At 40.3% G+C, this 20,324-nt stretch overlaps 1 protein-coding gene across 1 annotated transcript in view; it reads right to left on the bottom strand.

Moving 5' to 3' along the window:
* LOC139739741 (xylosyltransferase 1-like) overlaps positions 1 to 20,324 on the bottom strand; it is a 132,125-nt gene that overhangs the window by 11,169 nt on the left and 100,632 nt on the right. Inside the window, exons 4-5 of the mRNA XM_071650345.1 lie at positions 12,465 to 12,667; positions 1,412 to 1,492 (exon numbers count right to left, since the gene is read on the bottom strand). Coding sequence (XP_071506446.1) covers positions 1,412 to 1,492; positions 12,465 to 12,667 — 284 coding nt within the window. The remainder of the gene's footprint in view (positions 1 to 1,411; positions 1,493 to 12,464; positions 12,668 to 20,324) is intronic.

Here is a 20,324-nt window from a genome sequence, read left to right on the forward strand (position 1 = left end):
AATGCAATTTGTAGAGGAATTCATACTCAATATCTACAGCTATTCAGTTTTTTTTTGCCAAACTACATCATTGATTTTTAATTAATTTTTTTCTTCATTTATTTTGGTATCTTTGGTACGGATTTGTTAAGGGGTCTGGGACAGTCCATTATATTTATGGGTGTGAGCCCTATAGTGGAGGTCATATTTCTCATTTGACTTTTAAACATCATAAATGTGTTTTTGATGATATTTGCACTTACATCATATGGGAAATTACACATTCAAGGGTTATAAAGCTTCTCAAAGGGACACTTTTGAATCTCATGCCCTTTGAGGTTTTTAAAAAAAATAAAAATGTAGTGTTGATCAGTTCTTCATAAGATGAATACCTAGATGCAGACAGTAATCTTTGATTATGGGGGTGTCATCATCACATTATTGCCTACAAAATACTTGAAAAGAATTTGTTTTGTCAAACAGACTAACTTTATGAATTTTGACCTGTTTCAGTGGTAGCCAAACAAAGAAATACATTAAAATAACACAGTCATTCAAAGTTGTGTGGTACTGATGACTGCTATGTACAAAGATCTATCTGTACCACAACAACATAATAAGAAAACAAATTGTAGCCAAACAGAGTTAGGGGGGGGGGGGGGGTAGCTAGGAAGGGGAAGGGGGAGGGAGGAAGAGATCTGACACAATAGATCAACATAAACCAGCAGAGTTTGTATGGGATGAATACTTCCCATAGACTTGTGTGCATTGCATGCATCCTCTATAGGGCTCACACCCATAAATATTTCCCCATAGGGATGTGTGTTAAAAATCAAATTTCAAAAAATTATGTAAAATAGCTGGGAGAAATGAGGTGTTTCAGCTTCACTAACCTGGATAAGTTAGATATACCCTTTCATCCATCAAATTCTCAGGGTGGATATTTCAGTTCAAATTCTGTCCAGGGGTCCGCAAAGCCAGACTACGAGTTCTTGTCACTCAAAATATCACCCATTCTCCGTACACGTACCCAATGAAATATAGTCCCCTCAAATTCCACCAGAAAAGCTTTCATCTTCCAACCAAAATGCAATTTGTAGAGGAATTCATACTCAATATCTACAGCTATTCAGTTTTTTGCCAAACTACATCATTGATTTTTAATTAATTTTTTTCTTCATTTATTTTGGTATCTTTGGTACGAATTTGTGAAGGGGTCTGGGACAGTCCATTGTATTTACAGGTGTGAGCCCTATAGGATAAGTTCTATGGGGTGCCAAGTGTCGCATGGTCAATTTCACTACAAAATCAGTAATTTCATTTATGAAATTGACTGTGCGACACTTGGCACCCCATAGAACTTATCCTAGAGGTTAACTATCCTTGAGGTTAAGGATCACCGTCTGGATGTAACTACTAATAATGCACTAACCTGCTATCATCTCGTCCGTGAGACTTCAGGAAGTTGTACTGTCTGTTGGTGGTCAGGAATGACACTAGCAGCTCATTGGTCCTGTGGTTACATACAGAGGGAGAGAGAAAGAGGGGGAAAGATAGAAGAGATGAAGAGATGGAGAGATGGAGAAACAGACAGACAGACAGGCAGACATATGAGACAGATAGGCCGGAATAGACAGAAACAGAGATGGACAGAATCAGGACAGGAGAAAATAGAAAGCGCACAACGAAAGAAAGATGTAGATGCAGACACCAAGAGAGACAGAATGGAGGACAAACAGACATATTGGAAAACATTAGAAGTATATTTGGAAGGATCAAGACAAGAGGAAACAAAGAAGGCAAAGGAAGCAGAAAGGAGGCACGAAGAAAAGAGGAAGAAAACAGAAAAGAAACAATGGTTAAATCATCACATTTACAAGCTTTTCATATTTAGATATTAATCATAAACTCATCGGTAGAAAAGTCTGTTACCTTGCAAACCTTAATACTGGAACTTTGATGCATTTCTTCCCAGCATACACAACTTCTTGTCCTGGAAAGAGAGTGCCGTGTCTGAATATTTAAATGTGAACTCTGATCTTTTCCTCCTTGTACAACATACCTTTCCTACTAAAATATTGACCAGTTACATAAATTATATAGATTAGTATTCCACCAGAAACCTATCGGTCCCTGGACTAAAAGGGGGTGGGGAGGAAATGACAAGCTAAGAGATATCACAGTGTCACGTCAGTAAAAAAATTTCATCTTGACTGCATAACGCAATTTTTGGAAGTTTAGACTTTAGATGTTTAAGATGCATAGATGAAACCCAGGCAGCGCGCACAGCCAGAAATACCCGCCGGACAAGAAACGGCAGTCAACGAAATGTATTTGGTAGACAGTCTTCAGACTTTCCATAGCAAGAAGGATATGGCAGATCGCTATGTCTTCATAAACTGTTGATGGAAATCAAAACATCCTGTCTGCGAAGATGAAATGTGCCCATGTTCCCATCCGCTGTGGGAAGGAAGATGCGATCATGCCTGTGATGTCGAGCTCCATGCTGTGTATGAAATCTGCACATTCCAAGGCGTGTTCCTCCACCGGCGTTAACCTCTCCCTGAGGCCACGAGTGTCTTGTCTCAACAGCGGTAAACAACATCCCCACCACCGTCACCCCCACCCTTCCCAGTGAAGTCAAGACGACTTGGAAAAGACAAACAAACAGCAAAACTGAAAACACATACTGTACACGGTAATATTTTCATGTGCAGATATTTTTGCGAATGGCAATCGATCAGACGTTTTTCCAAGTTGTCAATTCCATGGTCTCCTCATCATGATAATAGCAAAAACAACAACAGCAACATAATGTTTGGAAGAAAGCGTGACTTTCGCGAAGCTGAGCGAGCATTTTAAAATACTCATACTGCTAGAATTTAGACTATATCAGGGACCGCTATTAATATATCCATGGCATCAGGGCTGTACACCAAATACAGGTAGCCACTTGATATTACAACGCTATTGTGCTGGCCTGGAACAACACATTGGGACAATTTTCTATTTTGAATCTTGTCAATATTTCGCGATTAAGGGCCCATTTTTTTGTAGACATTTACACAAATAAAACCACCACAAAATACACATGCATACACCCAATTGCAAAGACACCCTTTTCCCTGTCTATTTCCCCTTCCCCCATATTGCATATTTCCAAAATTGGCAACATAGTAATTATACTTCATAGAGTACCATTCCAGGGATGCCAAGTTCAAAAAAATTGTATGAGTGAGATTTTCATGACTCGGCAACTCGGCATGCGAATGTGCACACATGCGAGGGTGTGGGAGGGGTTTTTCCCCCCTGTGGCCTCCCACGGTAGGGAGCTTTTTCAATTTTAAGCCCTTAATGGTGCGATCAGGTGCATACTTACGTGACTATTCTTTACTTATTTTGAAAGACAACAGGGAAATATACCTCCAATTGCAACAATCACTTTAATCTTTTGAGCTAGGCTCATAATTATAGGCCCAAGTAGCAGACTTCGCCCGATGCGTGAGAAAAATGGGTGTCATGCGTGAGATGGCCCCTACATGCTTGACTTGGTAGCTCTGCCATTCCTTCAGTACTGCAGAATGAGGAATTTTCGCATGCATTTCAATTTTGCAAATTTCGCGAGAGCCAAGATTCGTGAAATAAAATGCAGACAAGTTCTTGTCTACACTATATGCATTGAATAACAGTGAGAATTTCCGGAAATTTTATGCCGCAAAAAAGGTTGTTGGCTCCGATTCCCGAAAATTTCATGCCGAAAAAATATCTTGCTTTACTGTTACAGTAGTTCACTCAGGAAGCTTCACGAGGAAGGTAAAACCGACATGAGCAAAGTGTTAAAGCCAAGACCATTGCTGTGCATTTCCACCAGGTCAAAGGGAAAAGGGAGGACCTACCAAGCAATGCATTCCATTCTAAAGTCATACAGGAGTACGTAAATCAACTGACAACGCCAAGTAGGTTAAAGAAGGACAAACTCATAATGGAATACTCATACTACATCAGCATAGAGGAAGGAAGATTGGGGTGTGTGGGGGGGGGGGGGGGGAGGCAGGATTTAAGGTGAAAGAGTACTTGCGGCAAAATAAGTCCAAACCTGAGGCTTTAGAACCAAAGCACCTGAGACCTAATTTCATTAACCCCATTCATCTAAATCAAAATGTATCAATGTGGAGCAGGAGACAGAAGGGTTAAGAAAAAAAAAAGAGGCATTTACAGGCAGACAAGGCTCAAGTAAAACATTATGGCCCAAGCATTTGCGGTCCTAATTCCATCAGTCCCATTCATTAACCCAGCTGGCGAGTGGGACATTCAGTAAAATTGCAAAACAGAAAATGAATAAATCATATCGCAGCTGGTTGCCTGGTATGCCAGCAGATGTGTATGGGGGTGAAGCCTTCTGAACAACATGACCAAGAAATGTTAGAATTTGAATTGTAATAACAATGCAACAACAACAAGAAAGAGCTGAGAGTAACAAAGTGAAAACAACCTTATCTTTACATTTACTGGGATTTAGGAAAAACCAACAACACCCAGCAAACATGAGGATAATGAACATGCAATGCAGGTAACTTGGTGCATACGAATATTAAACTCAGTACGAGGCCCAAGGAAACTTTTTCATATTATTGATATTCCTCACTATTTGGTGTACAACTCTTTTCATGGTCTAGACCTCAAAACCAAATTGAAAATAACGTCTCTCATTTCTCTTTAGAAAGACCTACAACAAAATTTCTGATAATGCATAAAACATGATCAAACCAGAGTTTATTGATCAATGGAAATGTATAGGATTTTATGTGTGCTTGGTGAATGTACGTAGCTTCTATTGTTGTGGAAAGGAAATCATTTCACATCGAACTTGAATTGAGTTCAACTGTGACATTTACACTTCTCTAGAGCACTATGGTAGGGTATCTTCCATAGTTACAGATCTCTGTGTCCAGTTTTGCAAAAACACTATCAAGACTGTGACTTTTCAACAAATACATGAGCTCCAAATGAAAATTATGAGTGTTTTCATGATTTTGTTAATAGTGAGCTTGAGATCTGCAACGGGAATGCTAAGACACTAATTGGGAAAAACCATGCGCAAGACAGGTGTTTCCATTGTCTAACTAGAGAGGCTGCTTTGTCTTCACCATTGTCTGTCCCTATTATAACCACACAGCAAGGACCAGTGAACAGAGAGATATTCTATGAAGCACTTATAAAGGAGCTGAATTTCAAACATTTGACCTGTTTACAACATTATTGATAGAGTTGCAAATTTACACACACAGGAGAGAATAAAAATCAATTTTTTAATTTAAGTGCAAATTTCTTTCTTTTTTGTTGTTGCATGAATACACAATAGTGTCACAAACATTTGCAATTCAAGACTTTTTTTCCCCAATTTGCCATTATATGTTGCTGTTTGTTTGGACTTGCTGCAATCATTTGCCAGGTGCTGCATATCTGAGCAGAAAAGAGAATTGAAAAAATCAATATTTTGTTTTAGCCCATGATTCAAAGCATGCAATTTAACATCTGGTATGTGCTCTATCACCTGTTTGCTTTGTTGCACTACTGTTGCAACATAGCCTGGTTTATGCAAGCAGGTGGATGAGAGAGAGAGAGAGACCAACTCCAGGGTTAACCCTTTCTCTACCAGGGACTTTGGACAGTGTGTATGATGATATGGGATTTTCTGTGACAACCAGCACTCAAAGCACGCCAAGGGTCAATGCCCGCTGCACAAAGGAACACATGCAGAGACCCCAACCCCAAGCACCTTCTGATCTGGAGATTCTCCCGCCCGAAACCCCTAGCAAACGGGAGACTCCAAGTTGATGTGTGCGAAGCGCGAAGTTCCTAGGGTTCTAGACCCTGTTTACAGTGCGAGGCTCGGCCGCGGCTCCACCTTCACTTCAGTGTAAACGCGCAAAAGGCCAAATGCAAGGTCAAAATTGGCCTCGCTCTGGAGGTGGTCTCTGCCGCGGCCGAGCCCGGCCTTTTCTTGGTGTAAACGCAAACTGGGCTAAATGCGCGGCCAATTTTAGTCTGGCTTCCAAACCCTCTGCCTGTATCTTTCGCTGTTCAGGATATTAACCCCCTCAATGTCGAAAGCTAGTATAGTTTAAGGTGGTTTTGTCCTGCAAAGGATTTTTTCCTTCGGCAAAGGTCTTTGCCAAACGGCGACTTCGTCGCCACGGAATCCACTTGGCAAAGGGTCTGAAAACAAGACTATACCAAATTGCGCTTGTTTACAAGCAAAGCGCCACTACGACAAAATATTAAAAGGTTTGAATTAAAAGCGCGGCTGAGCCCAGCAGTGTAAACGGACAAAATTGTGAGGCTTGGCCGCGCAATTGAGGCAGCGCTCGGCCGCGGGCAAGCCGCGGCCGAGCCCGGCCCCGCACTGTAAACGGGGTCTCAGATGCTCTCTGGTGCTATCTAAGGCTTATCTTTTCAACATACGATAGCAATAAATAAGAAATCCTTTCTACCGGGAGACACAGAGCCAGGGCGGGAGAAATCAAATCTCAAGCTGGAGAACGGGAGATTTTGCAAAAATGGGTTTTCGGCGGGAGATCTCCCGTCGAAAACGGGAGAGTTGGAGTCTCTACACATGTGTATAACCATTGGACGTGTGTAATGTTTTGGTACTGCTATAAATAGTATGTACTAGGGCCTAATTTCATAAAAAGTTGATATGAAAGCAGCTCTTGCTGGAATGGCAATTGTCATGGTAATGACAAGAAGCAAGCTTTCTGATTGGCTGTTGCTATGGGAAGTTGCCATTCCAGCAAGAGTTGCTATCATATCAACTTTTATAAAATGGGGCCCAGGTCTTGAATGTGATGTAGTCCTGTCAGACACGCAAATTAGATCCTTTGTTTTCTAAACAATAGCTGAAGTGTCAAGCCATTTCTGGTACACATTGGAAAGAGGAAAATGTAAAGGAACTTTAATACAGAGATACTAGCAGTATTCACACAGAGGAATGAATAGTTTTTGTGTTGCGATGCAAAACTTAAGTTTATTTGCCACCATTCACCCACACTGCGCAGGACAAAGTACTGTAAATATTTTGCTCCGAGGGGCTCAAAAAAATATTCACGAGTTCTTGAATTCACGCTGTGCAATCATCAACCTATTTAAAATGTGCAGATAAAATTGTGAAGATATTTTCGCGGGTTTTAGAATTGGCGCTAGCCTATTAAAAGTCGGTTGAAATATGTGAAAATTAATGCGTTGTAAAAATGTCTTCATTTACAGTTTAGCGATGTTAAAAAAAAAATAATAACCCTTGAATGGAACAGGCAATGGAACAGGCATCCGAGTGTGCAGACCTACAGTGAGTGCATTGCGTTGTGGGATTTAAAACTTAATTTTCTCTTCGTAAACCATTAACACAAATGCTCAGTGCAAATCATCATGATGTTTAAAAAAACAAATCAAGTGGGATCTAGTTTTGCATTGCAATGCAGATCGTGGAAATTAAAATTTTTTGTAGTTGCTTACACAGCGACTGCGTGAGCCCTCATTAGATCTTTATCTTCAGTCCATGCATGGGTCAATCTTGTATCATGTGAGGCCATTGGTAGAGGGCGTTGCACTAAAAGGTCTTTTCGGTTCTTTACCTTGCTGTATCTTGATGACTCATCGCGTTCGTGGATAAATTGTTAAATTACCGTCTCAACGTGAGAACTGAACATACGTGACATACGAGTTCTCATCACTGAAACTTGCCCGAAGAGGCGGAAGAGAAAAAAAACCTTGGCCATCTTTCAGGAAACAAACCAATTAATCACTGAATTACGATACTCCACTCTACTCCCACGTTGATTCAGAAAAAGACAGCTTGTTAATCTGTAATCTTGTATGGATGCACATCTGTATGTATGAATGTGTGTAAAGCAGGTATGTACACACTGAGTATGTATGCATGTATGTACATGTATGTTGGATGTATGTATGCATGCATGAATGTATGTTTGTTTATAGGCATACATATAAAGTAGTGTATGCAAATGTGTTTATATGTGTATGTGACAGTGATTGACTACCATGTTTGAAATCCGATCATTGAAATGAAGACAATGGTGTATTTGAGGTACATTTCTTTGGATATTTCACCTTTTCACTTAGTCTTTATTCTTCTTACCAAAATGAGCTGTAAATTTCTCATATATGCACTGAATTATTTATATGAGTGCATGTAAAAATTCAGGGGAAGTGACAGTGTTCTTCATCTAACACATGTTAAAGAAAATATTTCAATCAAAGGAAGAAAAGTTTTGAAGAAAATGCCAGCCCATAGCCATTTTCTCATATATTTGTTATATTCAGTGAAACATCAGTGTACACTGTATCTATTTCAAGCTTGGTAGTACAGGAAGATTTCAAACACATCTTGGTGGATGACACAATTTTGCTACCCTAGTGACATTATACGAATAATTTATGAGTTGTGAGTGCATAGGGCACGAATATCGCACGAGGCGCGAGATGAGCCACTGGTCTATTCAACAAGGCGCGTAGCGCCGCGTTGAATAGACCAGTGGCGAATCTCGCGCCGAGTGCGGTATTACGTGCCCCAATGCACGAACAAAATCATAAATTATTCGTTTTATACAACACCTTGTTCACAATCACAATACAAAATTAGTGACCGCCAACTCAGGAAGGCCCAAAAATAAATGTAACAATTAGGCAGAGAATTGTAAACCACCCTGTGTACTGCTTTCAAACACTCGTCATGATTCGACCACACAGTCACAGGAACCACGAACTCCGCAGGGTCTATACCCATTCTACGCTAACGTTAGATCGAGTTAGGCCTGACTGTTAGGTCGATCTGAGATGTCGGTAGATCTAGTAGTAGGTCTAGACTTTGTCTATTTCCGAAAATGATTTTGTATAAAAACACAGAAAAATAATCAAATTACGGTTTCTCAACTTGAAATGAAGTCTTGATGTTGGGATCACTGTGGTCCACGTAGCAGATCAGAGTCAAAAGTAAAAACACAGCAGTACCGCTAGGTGTATACAGGCCGCGATACATGCAACTAGCTAGGTAAAGTAACTGCGCGTACACGTTAACGTTGCAGTACTCCGCCGCGCCTGGTCTGTGAGACTTACCGGCAGCGCAGCGCAGCCGGCCAGCACGTACACTGTACAATGTAGTTTGCTGGCGCTTTGCTACGGGTGTGAGCCACAGAACTCTGTGAGCGGCCATGCATTAGTAGCCCCCCGCGAAGCCGTGCTATAGTACCTTCGAGCCGTGCTATAGGCCCATGCCAGGGGCCTATTGTATGGCTGTCACTCTCAATGAGTTTGATAGGTATTTTCTATTGAATGTCATGTGACATGTTCTTGGCCAATCACAATTCGACATCATTCTGAGGTGTTGTATAATGTCTGCTGTCTTTGAGGAAACTAAGAGTGAAATCATGCAATATCCAATTTGAAAGCATCCTGTAGCTTCACATGGCCTTGTGTGAACACGAACAATCAACTCCCATTGGAGACATGTTTTCTTATGGTCCCATCTGATCTCATTCAGGTAAATATGGCCGGCTGTCAATGCTAATCTTTCGTTTTTCGCGACGTGCAGGCATGTCTGTGCGGAAGTAACCCATCTAGGGCACATACAAACTTTAACAATAGCTGGTGAGAGGTGCTTGATCTAGAGCTCTGAGCAAAAAAGAAGAAGGGAAAAAAAAAGGATTTCCACTGAGTAATCTTGAATTTCAGCACACTGATGACCCAGAGGGGAAATGGGAGTAAGCTCTGGGGAGTAGGGAGGGCAGGGGTAAAGAAGGAGGGGGGAGGACGAGAAGATGGTAAGAGGAGATGAGGAGAGGTGGGGGAGGGGAGGTTGAAGGAAGGGGAGAGGAGAAGGGGAGATAGTAGGAGAAGATGGGGAGGAGATGTTGAGGGAAGGAGAAAATTGGAAGTGGAGATGGGGATATGAGGTTGAAGGGAGGAGAAAATGGTGAGAGGAGATGGGAGGGGATGGGGAGGGGTGGGAAGAAGAGGAGAGGATGTGGGTTGGGATGGAAGAAGGGGGCAGGGGAGGGGCTAATGGGAGGAGGGGTGAGAAAGGAGGAAAAGAAGGGAAGAAAAGGGATGGTAAGGGAGAAAGGGATGGGATGGGAAGAGGGAGAGGGGAGAAGGAAGAGTGGTGAGGGAGGGGTGAGGGGATGAGATGGAATGTGAGGGGATAGAAGAGAGGGCTGATGGGAAAAAAAGTTAAAGAGAAGAGAGAATGAGGGTGAAGGAAGGGGGAAGGCAGAGAGGAGATGGGAAGGAAAAGGAAAGGTGGAGTAGCTTTTCATTCATATTAAAGGACAAGTTCACCTTCATAAACATAAGGACTGAGAGAATGCAACAATGTTAGTAGAACACATCAGTGAAAGTTTGAGGAAAATTGGACAATCGATGCAAAAGTTATGAATTTTTAAAATTTTTGTGTTGGGACCGCTGGATGAGGAGACTACTACAGCTTGTGAGTCATATGCGTACAACAGTATAAAGAAAATATAAAGAAAATTCAACATATTTTCACTTTTTTCACATAATAAAAGAGCACTTGATTTGGCTCTTTCTAAAGGCAGGGGGAATGATATTACCCATAACATTTGTCGGTAACGAGTCGGGGGAATGTGAACTTTTTTCATAAGATGAAATTTTGTGAAATTCTCTTTATATTTTCCTTATATTGTTGTACGCATGTGACATCACTGCAGTAGTCTTCTCATCCAGCGGTTACTTCACAAAAACTTCAAAAATTCATAACTTTTGAACGGATTGTCCGATTTTCTTCAAACTTTCAATGATGTGTTCTACTAATATTGCTACATTCTCTCAATCCTTATGTTTATGAAGGTGAACTTGTCCTTTAAGGGAGGTGAAATAAAAATGATGATATCAATGTGAAGTCAGGCAGATGCCCCCAAAACTCTGTTCTCTTGAATATAGGAAAAATCTGGGAGAAAGCAAACCTGAAAGGCAGTACTCATGTGGAGGAAAGAGCAGAAAAGGGCAAGAGACTGGAGAGGCAAAGGAAAGGAGTGAAAAGAGGAAAAGAGAGGAGAGAGGATGGGAAAGAGATGGGATATGAGGGGAGGAGAGGGGAGGGGGGAGGAGAGGGGAGGAAGATTGGTGGGGGGGAGATGAAAGACGGGAGAGTGGTAGACAGGACAGCAGACAAGATGGACTGGGATGGACTTAGTGGTACTGTTTACCATTGGGAGCAGTGTTTAAAAAAAATGTTCAAGATATCACATTTGATGCATATGTGGAGGCCAGTGGTATCACAAAGCCTCCTACCATATAAATATTTTGCAATAAAGCCTAAAATATAAGGAGATATCACTATTTTTTCTCGATAAACCATAACTGTTGACAGTTTAGTCTAGAAACAATTTTATCATAACTATTGTTCACATTTTGTATAATTAACAATACTTAAAATTGATGATACTGATTAACTTTTTTTGTACACTTGTTGTTTCTATCCCTAACTCCCATTTTAGAACTATTTTGAAGCACTAAAGCTGTGTTTTTGTTTCATCTGCAAATGGTTAACAATGTCTTTAAGGAGAGGGGCAAGGGGAGGGGATTGGAGGAGATTGAAGGGGAGCAGAGCGGGGGAGCTAGTGATGGGGCGAGAGAATCCAACAATCCACAGATTTGGTGAGAGAGCACAGTTGTGACAGGAGCTTATCTCAAACATAAACATTTCTATGCAAAAAACTGGCAGCCACAAATACTCAAAAAGCTTTTCTTTCCTATAAAGACAGGGTTAAAAACTTCTGAGAAATTAAATCTGAAGGAACAAAATACCCATAACCCTTTTTCCCCCCTCAGAAGAGTGAAACCAAAGAGAACTTAATATATATGAAGTCAGGAAAATGCCCCAAAGCTATTCTCTCCTGAATATGCGAAAAAATCACACAGGAAGCAATGCTGACAGGTAGTATTCATATCAATAAACTGCCCCCATGGCAAACTCAATGCTGTTCACTTCAAATAAATCAGTGACACATTAAATTCCCAAGGTGATTGATTTACTTGTTCACTCCTATTAACTCCACTTGCCCGCATTTGAGGAAATGATTGGAACGAGGAGAGTGTTTTCAATCTGCACAGTACCTAGAGGTGACCAGCATTCATTATTCTGTGCAAAGCTTTAAAAATTACTTACTGGTACTCGCAAAGAATTGAAGATTATCAGTGATATAGAACATTGAATTGAGAGCAAAATACAGGGTACAGAAATGAATAAAACATTACTTTAAAGCCTCAGATTAGATTATTTACTTATTACTTGGCCTGAAAGTTGGCTTACCGTTCTCAAATCAAATCAAATGATTAGATAAGTTAAATTAGTATGATGAAATTCAGATATGATGGGTATGATACTGTCTGAATCCATTATGTGATTACTGCCTACTTTGGAGCCAGCTACCCTCGAGGGCTAAACTCACTTGATGGGAAAGTCGGACTCGCTGAGGTTGATGAAGAAGTCCCACTTGACTTCCTTCATGGCGACGAGGTCCTCCATGGCGCGCAGGTAGACCTGGAGAAGGCTGGCCCCGCCCCAGATGGTGGCGAATCGCCATGGCGTCAGCTGGATATTGGCAAAGCGCTGCGAGATCTTGCCCAGTTCGTGGTGCAGGTAGTCAGACCTCTGTTGTAGGACAAAACAAACAAACAAACGTACAAAGTGAGGTGGATGCTGGCAGACAGTGATGAAGTGAGATCAGATGAAATCACCATGGTAACGAAACATATTAGATGACGCTACTCATCACCATAGCATCATCTGGATGTGGCATAGAGCTGCAAGATCTTGCCCAGTTCACAGTGCAGGTAGTCGGACCTCTGTCATAGGGCAAAACAAACAAACAAACAAACAAAGTAAGGTGGATGCTGGCAGACAGTGATGAAGGAAGATCAGATGAAATCTCCATGGTAACAAAACATATCGGATGATTACTACTCATCACCACAGCATCAGCTGGATGTTGGCAAAACACTGTAACAACATCTTGCATGGTTAGTTAGTGCAGGTAATCAGACTGCTCTCATGGAACAAAAACAAACATACAAACAGACAGAGTGAGGCAGATGCCAAGACTAGTGAGGAAATCAAGGTAGGGAGATCGGAAGATATCTCCACGGCGACGAAACGGCAGATCAAATGATCACATTCATCCCACTGATACTGGCCTGATTGGAAAGCAGCCATCCGATATGATAATCCACCTGGTTTACCTCGACATCAAGGGAGACTCTGTTACCGGTATTCCTCTTGATGGACTCGCTTCATCCATGTCACTGATATTCAAAGCAGAGGAAGTAGAGATAGATTCAACATAAAACCAAAACAAAAACACTTGCAGTTTTGGTCACCTATGCATTTTGCTGTGCCTTCATACACAACTTTCTTTCATTCTCTCTTAGTCTTTTTCATAATTACAGCATATTTACAGCTTATTTCATAAAATTGTAAAAAAAAAACAAAAAAAACCAACATCAACCACTCTCTTACTATACTCTAAACACAATACCGTTAAATTCCCTTCCTTCTTATAACTTGCCTCACGGAAGGCTAAAGAATTATCAGCCTCCAGTCCGGTAGGGCAAACAAACCTGCCTAACTATGCCTACGTGATATGCAGCATATTAATATGCCTAGATGTGATATGCAGCATAATATGTATGTAATATTGCTTCTTCAGCATTCCTCCCCATCTCCTGCATTTTCTAAACTTCAAAATGTTTTGTGGGTTTTTTTTTCACCTTATCATTCATTTATCCTTAAATATCATTTTTCATATTTTGTAATTGTTGACACATATATGTACTTATGTTTTATGTGAGAAAAAAAATGTATTTACAAGTTCTGTTGGAGATGAAAAAAAATAAATGAATGAATGAATAATATACTGTAGACGATAGCATGCATGATAATAGGCAACATATAGTGTACATACAGTACTTGATCGAGCATTGAATATTGAGTGTGCCTGTGCCATGTTCCAAAGTGCTGAAGTTGTGCATTCAACATAATGAAAATGCTAGGCAGCTAATAATGAATCGCACCCCTGAAACCCACCCTCAGTCAACCTGGCAAGTTTATGGTACGTACATGTATATAGCTACAGTTGACACAAGACGCCGCGCACATACTACACACAAAGATCCACACAACCGTCGACTAACTAGTCTAAATTCAAGATGCATATATTTGGAGCAATTTTTAGTATTCTTCAAATCATTGTTTATACTCATAGAGAGCTTCACACTCCCATATTTTCTGAAAACATTGTTAAAATAGAATATGATGCACTTTAAAAGTGATAAGCCTTGAAATCGTACTAATCAACACTATGGTCTTTCCTATCAGTCATCAAGAGACAAAACACCTTCACAAGACACAAGGTAATTGATAACATGACCACTCAGTCTGTAAACAAGGCTAAGCATTGTAGATAGACAGTATATACTGACCAGTGAAAAAACAACAACAACAGAGGAAATGTGGCTAGGCTAGATGACCTATTGACCACCGCTTTAATTAATTGAGCCAATACATTCTTCAATGGAGAGCTACTGGTCTAATTACTAACAGGATGACACGGGCATACTTCAAGCAAACTGGCCTTTTATTGAGAAAATCCCATATCGGAAGTATTCAGGCAAGAATGTGTCCTTTGGCAAGGTATCAAAATTATGATAAGACAGGAAAGAAAGCTGTGCACACTTGATTTCCCTCTCCTACTAAAGACTGCTCAGTTCATACTGACAGTGACAACGTGCAATCATGTAAAGTTTAAATAATCCTCAGTAGTGTGGGGAGACTGTTACCCCATTGTATACTAAGCAAAAGGTGGGTTCAAAAGCCTCCTACAGCAACCCCAAGCAACCTTTCAGCTCAGTATACAGCAAAGAGTACAGTAAAGGAGATCCAATCTGATCAGGATCTGAGACCACCTATTGACCGATTCGGGTTCGTTGAGGGCAGCAGACATTTTACGGCACAGGGCGCAGCCATAGTGGGTGTATCAGCCGACCCCCCCCCCCCCCCCCTGCTCTCCGCCACCCCCGGGCAACATGTTTATCACGCACTTGTAACAAAGGTTCGCGCACTAAGCAAGCATTCGCGCACTCAGTACGAGACGCCCATTGGCTAAAGCGGTTTTTCATTCTGCGCGCGTGCTAATGTAGGGAGAGGGGTGGGGGAGTGGGGAGGGGGGGGGGTCGGCTGATATACCCACTATGGCTGCGCCCATGCCAAAAATACACATAGCGCGTCACAGAATCGGTCAATACAGCAAAGAGTACAGTAAAGGAGATCCAATCTGATCAGGATCTGAGACCACCTATAGGAGGTGGTTTCAGAGCCTCCTATAGCAATCTCGAACAGCTTTGGCTGCAGTATAAACGCAACGGACTTTGAGAAATCGCTTTTTTGCTAACCCGGAAGTTAATTACTGAAGGTTATTGCCAGCTACAAATGTATAGAGCATAAACAAACCAGCCATCCTGGCTGACCGCTGCACAACTGGCATACTTTGATGCTCAATAACAGTTTTGGTTATATTTAAAGAAATTCAAAAGCCTTCGCTGTTTATCAAATCTAGGGACATTTGGTTACCATGGAAATGGAGCCAGTCAGGGCCTGCTTTGGAGGGCGGCCGGAGCAGTATAAACAGACAAGAGATCGCCTTTTTCGAAAGGGTTTTTGAAATGGTTTGAGGTTCAAAATTTTGACTGCAGTATACTGTATAAACTGTTATTTTTGCGTACAAATATATTAGCAAATTAGGAGGTCACAGGCATTTTCACGGGATGCTGTTTTCGCAAACTGACAGCAATGCTATCTTACATGAATTGTGACCCTAGCTTTTGGTGACATTTTTGCATGTTGCTAAATTTGCAATCCAACAGTGATATGCAAAAATTAAACCCTCACTAAATAACCGCTTATACAGTAAATGGGGTATGTTTTGGCCTGACTGAATTCATCTTCAATCACTGCCCACCTGGCTACAATCCAAAATCGCAACTAACGAGTGAGGCCTGCTAGAACAAAATTTTCTATTTAATAATATATTAGCGATTATAGAATGGGTTCAAGAATGTAGCCAATTGGAAGCGCTGAAAGGAGTCACGTGTACGTGTATTAATTTCTCACTAACATGCACGGCCTGACGTCACAATGTTTACACTGGCAGTGCGCACTCAATCAGTTGTTACAAGTGCGTCGCGCACTACTAAACGCGCTGTCAATCCTGTAAACAACTTCTAGTTCGGGCTGCCAGCAGGCCTTTCTTGTGTGCATAACATGTGTGGCGTACGTATACTCTTATACGTACAGTACTTACATGTGCGGGATTTCCGAATGCGATGTGCATAAATGTTTGGGACGAACATCTTCGGACATCGATTCTTGAGCGAGTGCTACATGTAGCTGACTGGTATTGACCCACAAAGGTACGTGAAAAATGCTGTTAGTTTTCAAACCATTTTATAAAACAAATGATGCACAGGATTATTTCATCGTGCATGTTTCACAATTGTAAATACCCTCGAGTGCGCGACATCTCCACTAACGCACTCTATCCTGTGCATCATTTGTGTAATATGTGCACCGAAGCATATGCTTATCCCTAACATTCGACTCAAGTCGAGATTTTCTGGTTGCTTGTATGCCACATGTAAAGCTCTTCACAATTCGTTACGGGGATTCTCGAGTATATACCAGTTGGGCCAACCTTCAAAATAGACATTCTCTCCATGCTATCGGGTCTTAAAAAGTGGTTGATTTTGTTTTTGCTTTTTGTGTTTTAAACTGAATCTAAAAGCTGACAAGAAAGTATGATGAAAGCCTCCTGAAACATCTCTATGGGCATGTTTTGCTTCTTCTACAGAACATCCTGGGGGATAGCACGTAGCAGTAGAACCAAAGACCACACCTCCATGAAAATTGATTTTAAAAAAAAGTAGAAGAAGGAAGTTGTTTAATGAGGCATGTTTCAGTGATTCAGAGATATTGTTAAATGTCAACGTTGAATTTCACACTCTTTACGAAAAGTTTTGTTTGTGGAATTATCTACATGTGCTTGAAAAATCAAACTCAGAGCAGAACAGAGTTCTCACGTTCTGTGATAAAACAACATGTACTCTCCATTCTCTTAGACAAAGACACTGAATGTGTCACCTAAATAAATGACTTCATACAAATAAGAATCACCTTGGCAAAAGGCCCACTTGCACTTTAATAATTCACTTTACACGTAAATGTCATTACAGTCATTTCCACAGATATTGCTTCCTGAATGATGACGCATTCACCTTTATCATTAAAAATAATCAGTCCTGCTGGAAGGTGAAATGTATCAACGGTGCATTATGAGAGTCAAAAGTTCTCCTATTCAAAATGTGGTCATTAAGAGCCTGCTTCTTCTGGAGAGGGGTATACCTTGTTTTTTGTTTGTTTGTTTGTTCGTTTTGTTTTGTTTCTTTCTTTCTTTCATTCAAGTACCTCTGTTGGATACAGCCTATGATATCATAGAGGGCAAGCATCATTCCTCTTTGGTGTGTAACTGATGAGGCAACATTCTTTTGCATCTCCTGGAAACAGGATGCACAGGACATATGATGCAGTTTTTGGTACCCTAGGGTACCAAACAGAAATCTGCCATTTTGTTGAATTTTTTTTTTCAGCGCTGTACCCTGAGTTATTAAAAAAAAAATGGGTAAAAGTAATTTTTAGCTCCTTATGGTGGAAAATTTTGTTGCAACAATGAGCTCAGCAGCGCAGCAGCATCATAACATCAGCACTCATCACACACTCTACACCAGTTATCTCACTGTCACACACAGACAGCTGCACCACTGCACCAGCACTAAGCATTACCAGTCCACGGAAGACGTAAAAATCATGGGACAAGTTTGTGGATTAAAAGTATCTCATTCCAAATTACTTTTCAAAATTGTAATAACATGCTTCGAAAAAATTATCAAACAATATTATCATTATTGTAATTATGGTAAAAAATGTAAAAAAGCTGACTGAATTTTCATGGTATCATTATTGCCGACTGTTAAAATTTAGCCAATGAAGATGGCAGTATGCAATTGTACATCTCATGAACACAATATGGCGCTATAAAACACTGTATCCCCCCCCCCCCCCCCGAGGTACAGTATGGTGCATCATTTTATCATGCAGGATTGTGTCAATTCCTGATGCACTATCTCCCAAGAAGTCTCCATTTTGCGGGTGTTAGTTAAATGTTTGGACTTAATATTAAATCCATCGGCCAATAGGAAAAGGCTGTCACTGAGTCACGACCAGCCACATCAACATGGACGGGGGTGGAAATGATGCAGAATCAAATCAGTACTCTGTGCGGGAGACCAACAATTTCTCAATTCTTTCCATCAAACTCAGAATATTTCATAACCTGTTTTTAAACTATTACTCATCCCCCCCCCCCCCCCCCCGTTCATCAGAATACTTTTCTTGTGTAATGGGAAAGAGAGAGAGAGAGAGGAAGAGAGAAAAATAACAGACAGAGGGATAGAGATACAGAGAAGGGGGGGGGGGAGAGAAAGAAAGCAAGAGGGGGAGGGAGAAAAGGGAAATAGAATGATTCTTCTTTCCACCAACAGAGACACTTCACTGAACAACATACTTGCATTTCTAGACATAGAATAGATAATCATGACACAAGCATACAATCAGGACACGGCACTCACTTGAAACAGAAAAAGTTTCATAAACACACAAAGCAAATAGCAAAAATGTTGGGCATATGTATATAGATATATATTTGTCCTTTTTTTCTACAAATACACTTTGTGTTTTGTTTTGCTGGTTGTTTTTTTTTTGCTTTGCTTTGTTTCACTCAATTCTATGCTGTATATATTTTATATATTTTTGTACATATTGATTATATGTTTTGTAATATGTCATTTTACCTCATAATGCACGGACATGAGGAAGACAAACTGAATTGGCTGAATCATGTGCTGTGCTGAAATAAATAAATGAAATTATATATATATATATATATATATATATATGTATATATATATATATATATATATATATATATATGGAAAAAGAAGGGGAGAGAGATATACTTTATTGAAGAAATAATGCGACATCTAGAATAAGAAGGGAAGATACAAAAAGAGAAATACAGATAAGAGAGAGAGAGAGAACGAGAAAGCATGAGAGAAACAGAAAAAGAAAGAGAGATCAGGAGAGAAAGATAAAACGGCTAAGAGACAGGGGCATATAAAAACAAACATACTTGAGTATTTGAGACAGTGACAGGATATGAGAGTGTCATATGTCACCTTTGACATTTGACATGGGTGTTCGTGCTGTCAACTACAATTTAGGCTTGCGGAATGAATGCAGAATACTTGTCCAACCAAATCAAAGATGATGCAACCAGGAGAGAGAGATGGAGGGAGAAAAGAAAATGAGAAGACAGAGAAATAGAGTTATTATGACGGAAAGAATGAAAGAAAAAAGACGTATATTGAGTAAACCCCTTTTCGGACAAGAGAGTTTTTGTATACACGTACACGTATGGGTATGGGATGCTTTTATGTGTGTCTGAATGTCTGTACAATTGATACATCATATAAAAATATGTTGTATATCGAAATGATGGTTTGAGCATTGTTTTATTAGACAGCGTATATTCATACGACATATATATCATGTCTGAATGCTTGCATATCCATATGTCTTTTACGTAGGCGGGGCTTATTTGCAGCATGCGCATGGGTGTTAGTAAGAACTACTAATGAATGCAATGCAATGCAATATGTAATAATATTCATACTTTTACAGGCTTTTCAATGACGGTTTGCTTTGATGTCCAGCAAAATACTTCAAGTGAGTGTTTAAAAGGGCAATGTACTAAACTTAGCAGTAACTTCCTCAAACAACAAATGCCCTGGCAGCTGACAGAAATATATATATACAACGGTTGTATATATGAAAAATGATCAGCTGTTGTTGAAGAAGTTGCTAGGTTACCGTTCATCACAATGAGCCTCCTGTGTTGTTGTTGTTGTATGTAATTCTTTTATTTTTCAACACGGGAAAAAGTATTTTCTGAAACTGTTGGGAAATCCAATCCATTGCTCTCACTACCCAACTGTGCAATGCTCACATTATGTTTGGGGTTCAGCTTGCATTAATATCAAGTTATGACAGGAGGGAAAAAGATGAAAGGTCAGCTTGGCAAGTCAGAACCAATCACAGACAAGCATTGATCTAACAAAATTGACATTTTTGTGAGATCTTTACA

This window comes from Diadema antillarum, unplaced genomic scaffold, assembly GCF_040938485.1.
Source record: "Diadema antillarum isolate AM-2024a unplaced genomic scaffold, OU_Dant_1.0 seq00000814_RagTag, whole genome shotgun sequence".
NCBI classification, from domain to species: domain Eukaryota; kingdom Metazoa; phylum Echinodermata; class Echinoidea; order Diadematoida; family Diadematidae; genus Diadema; species Diadema antillarum.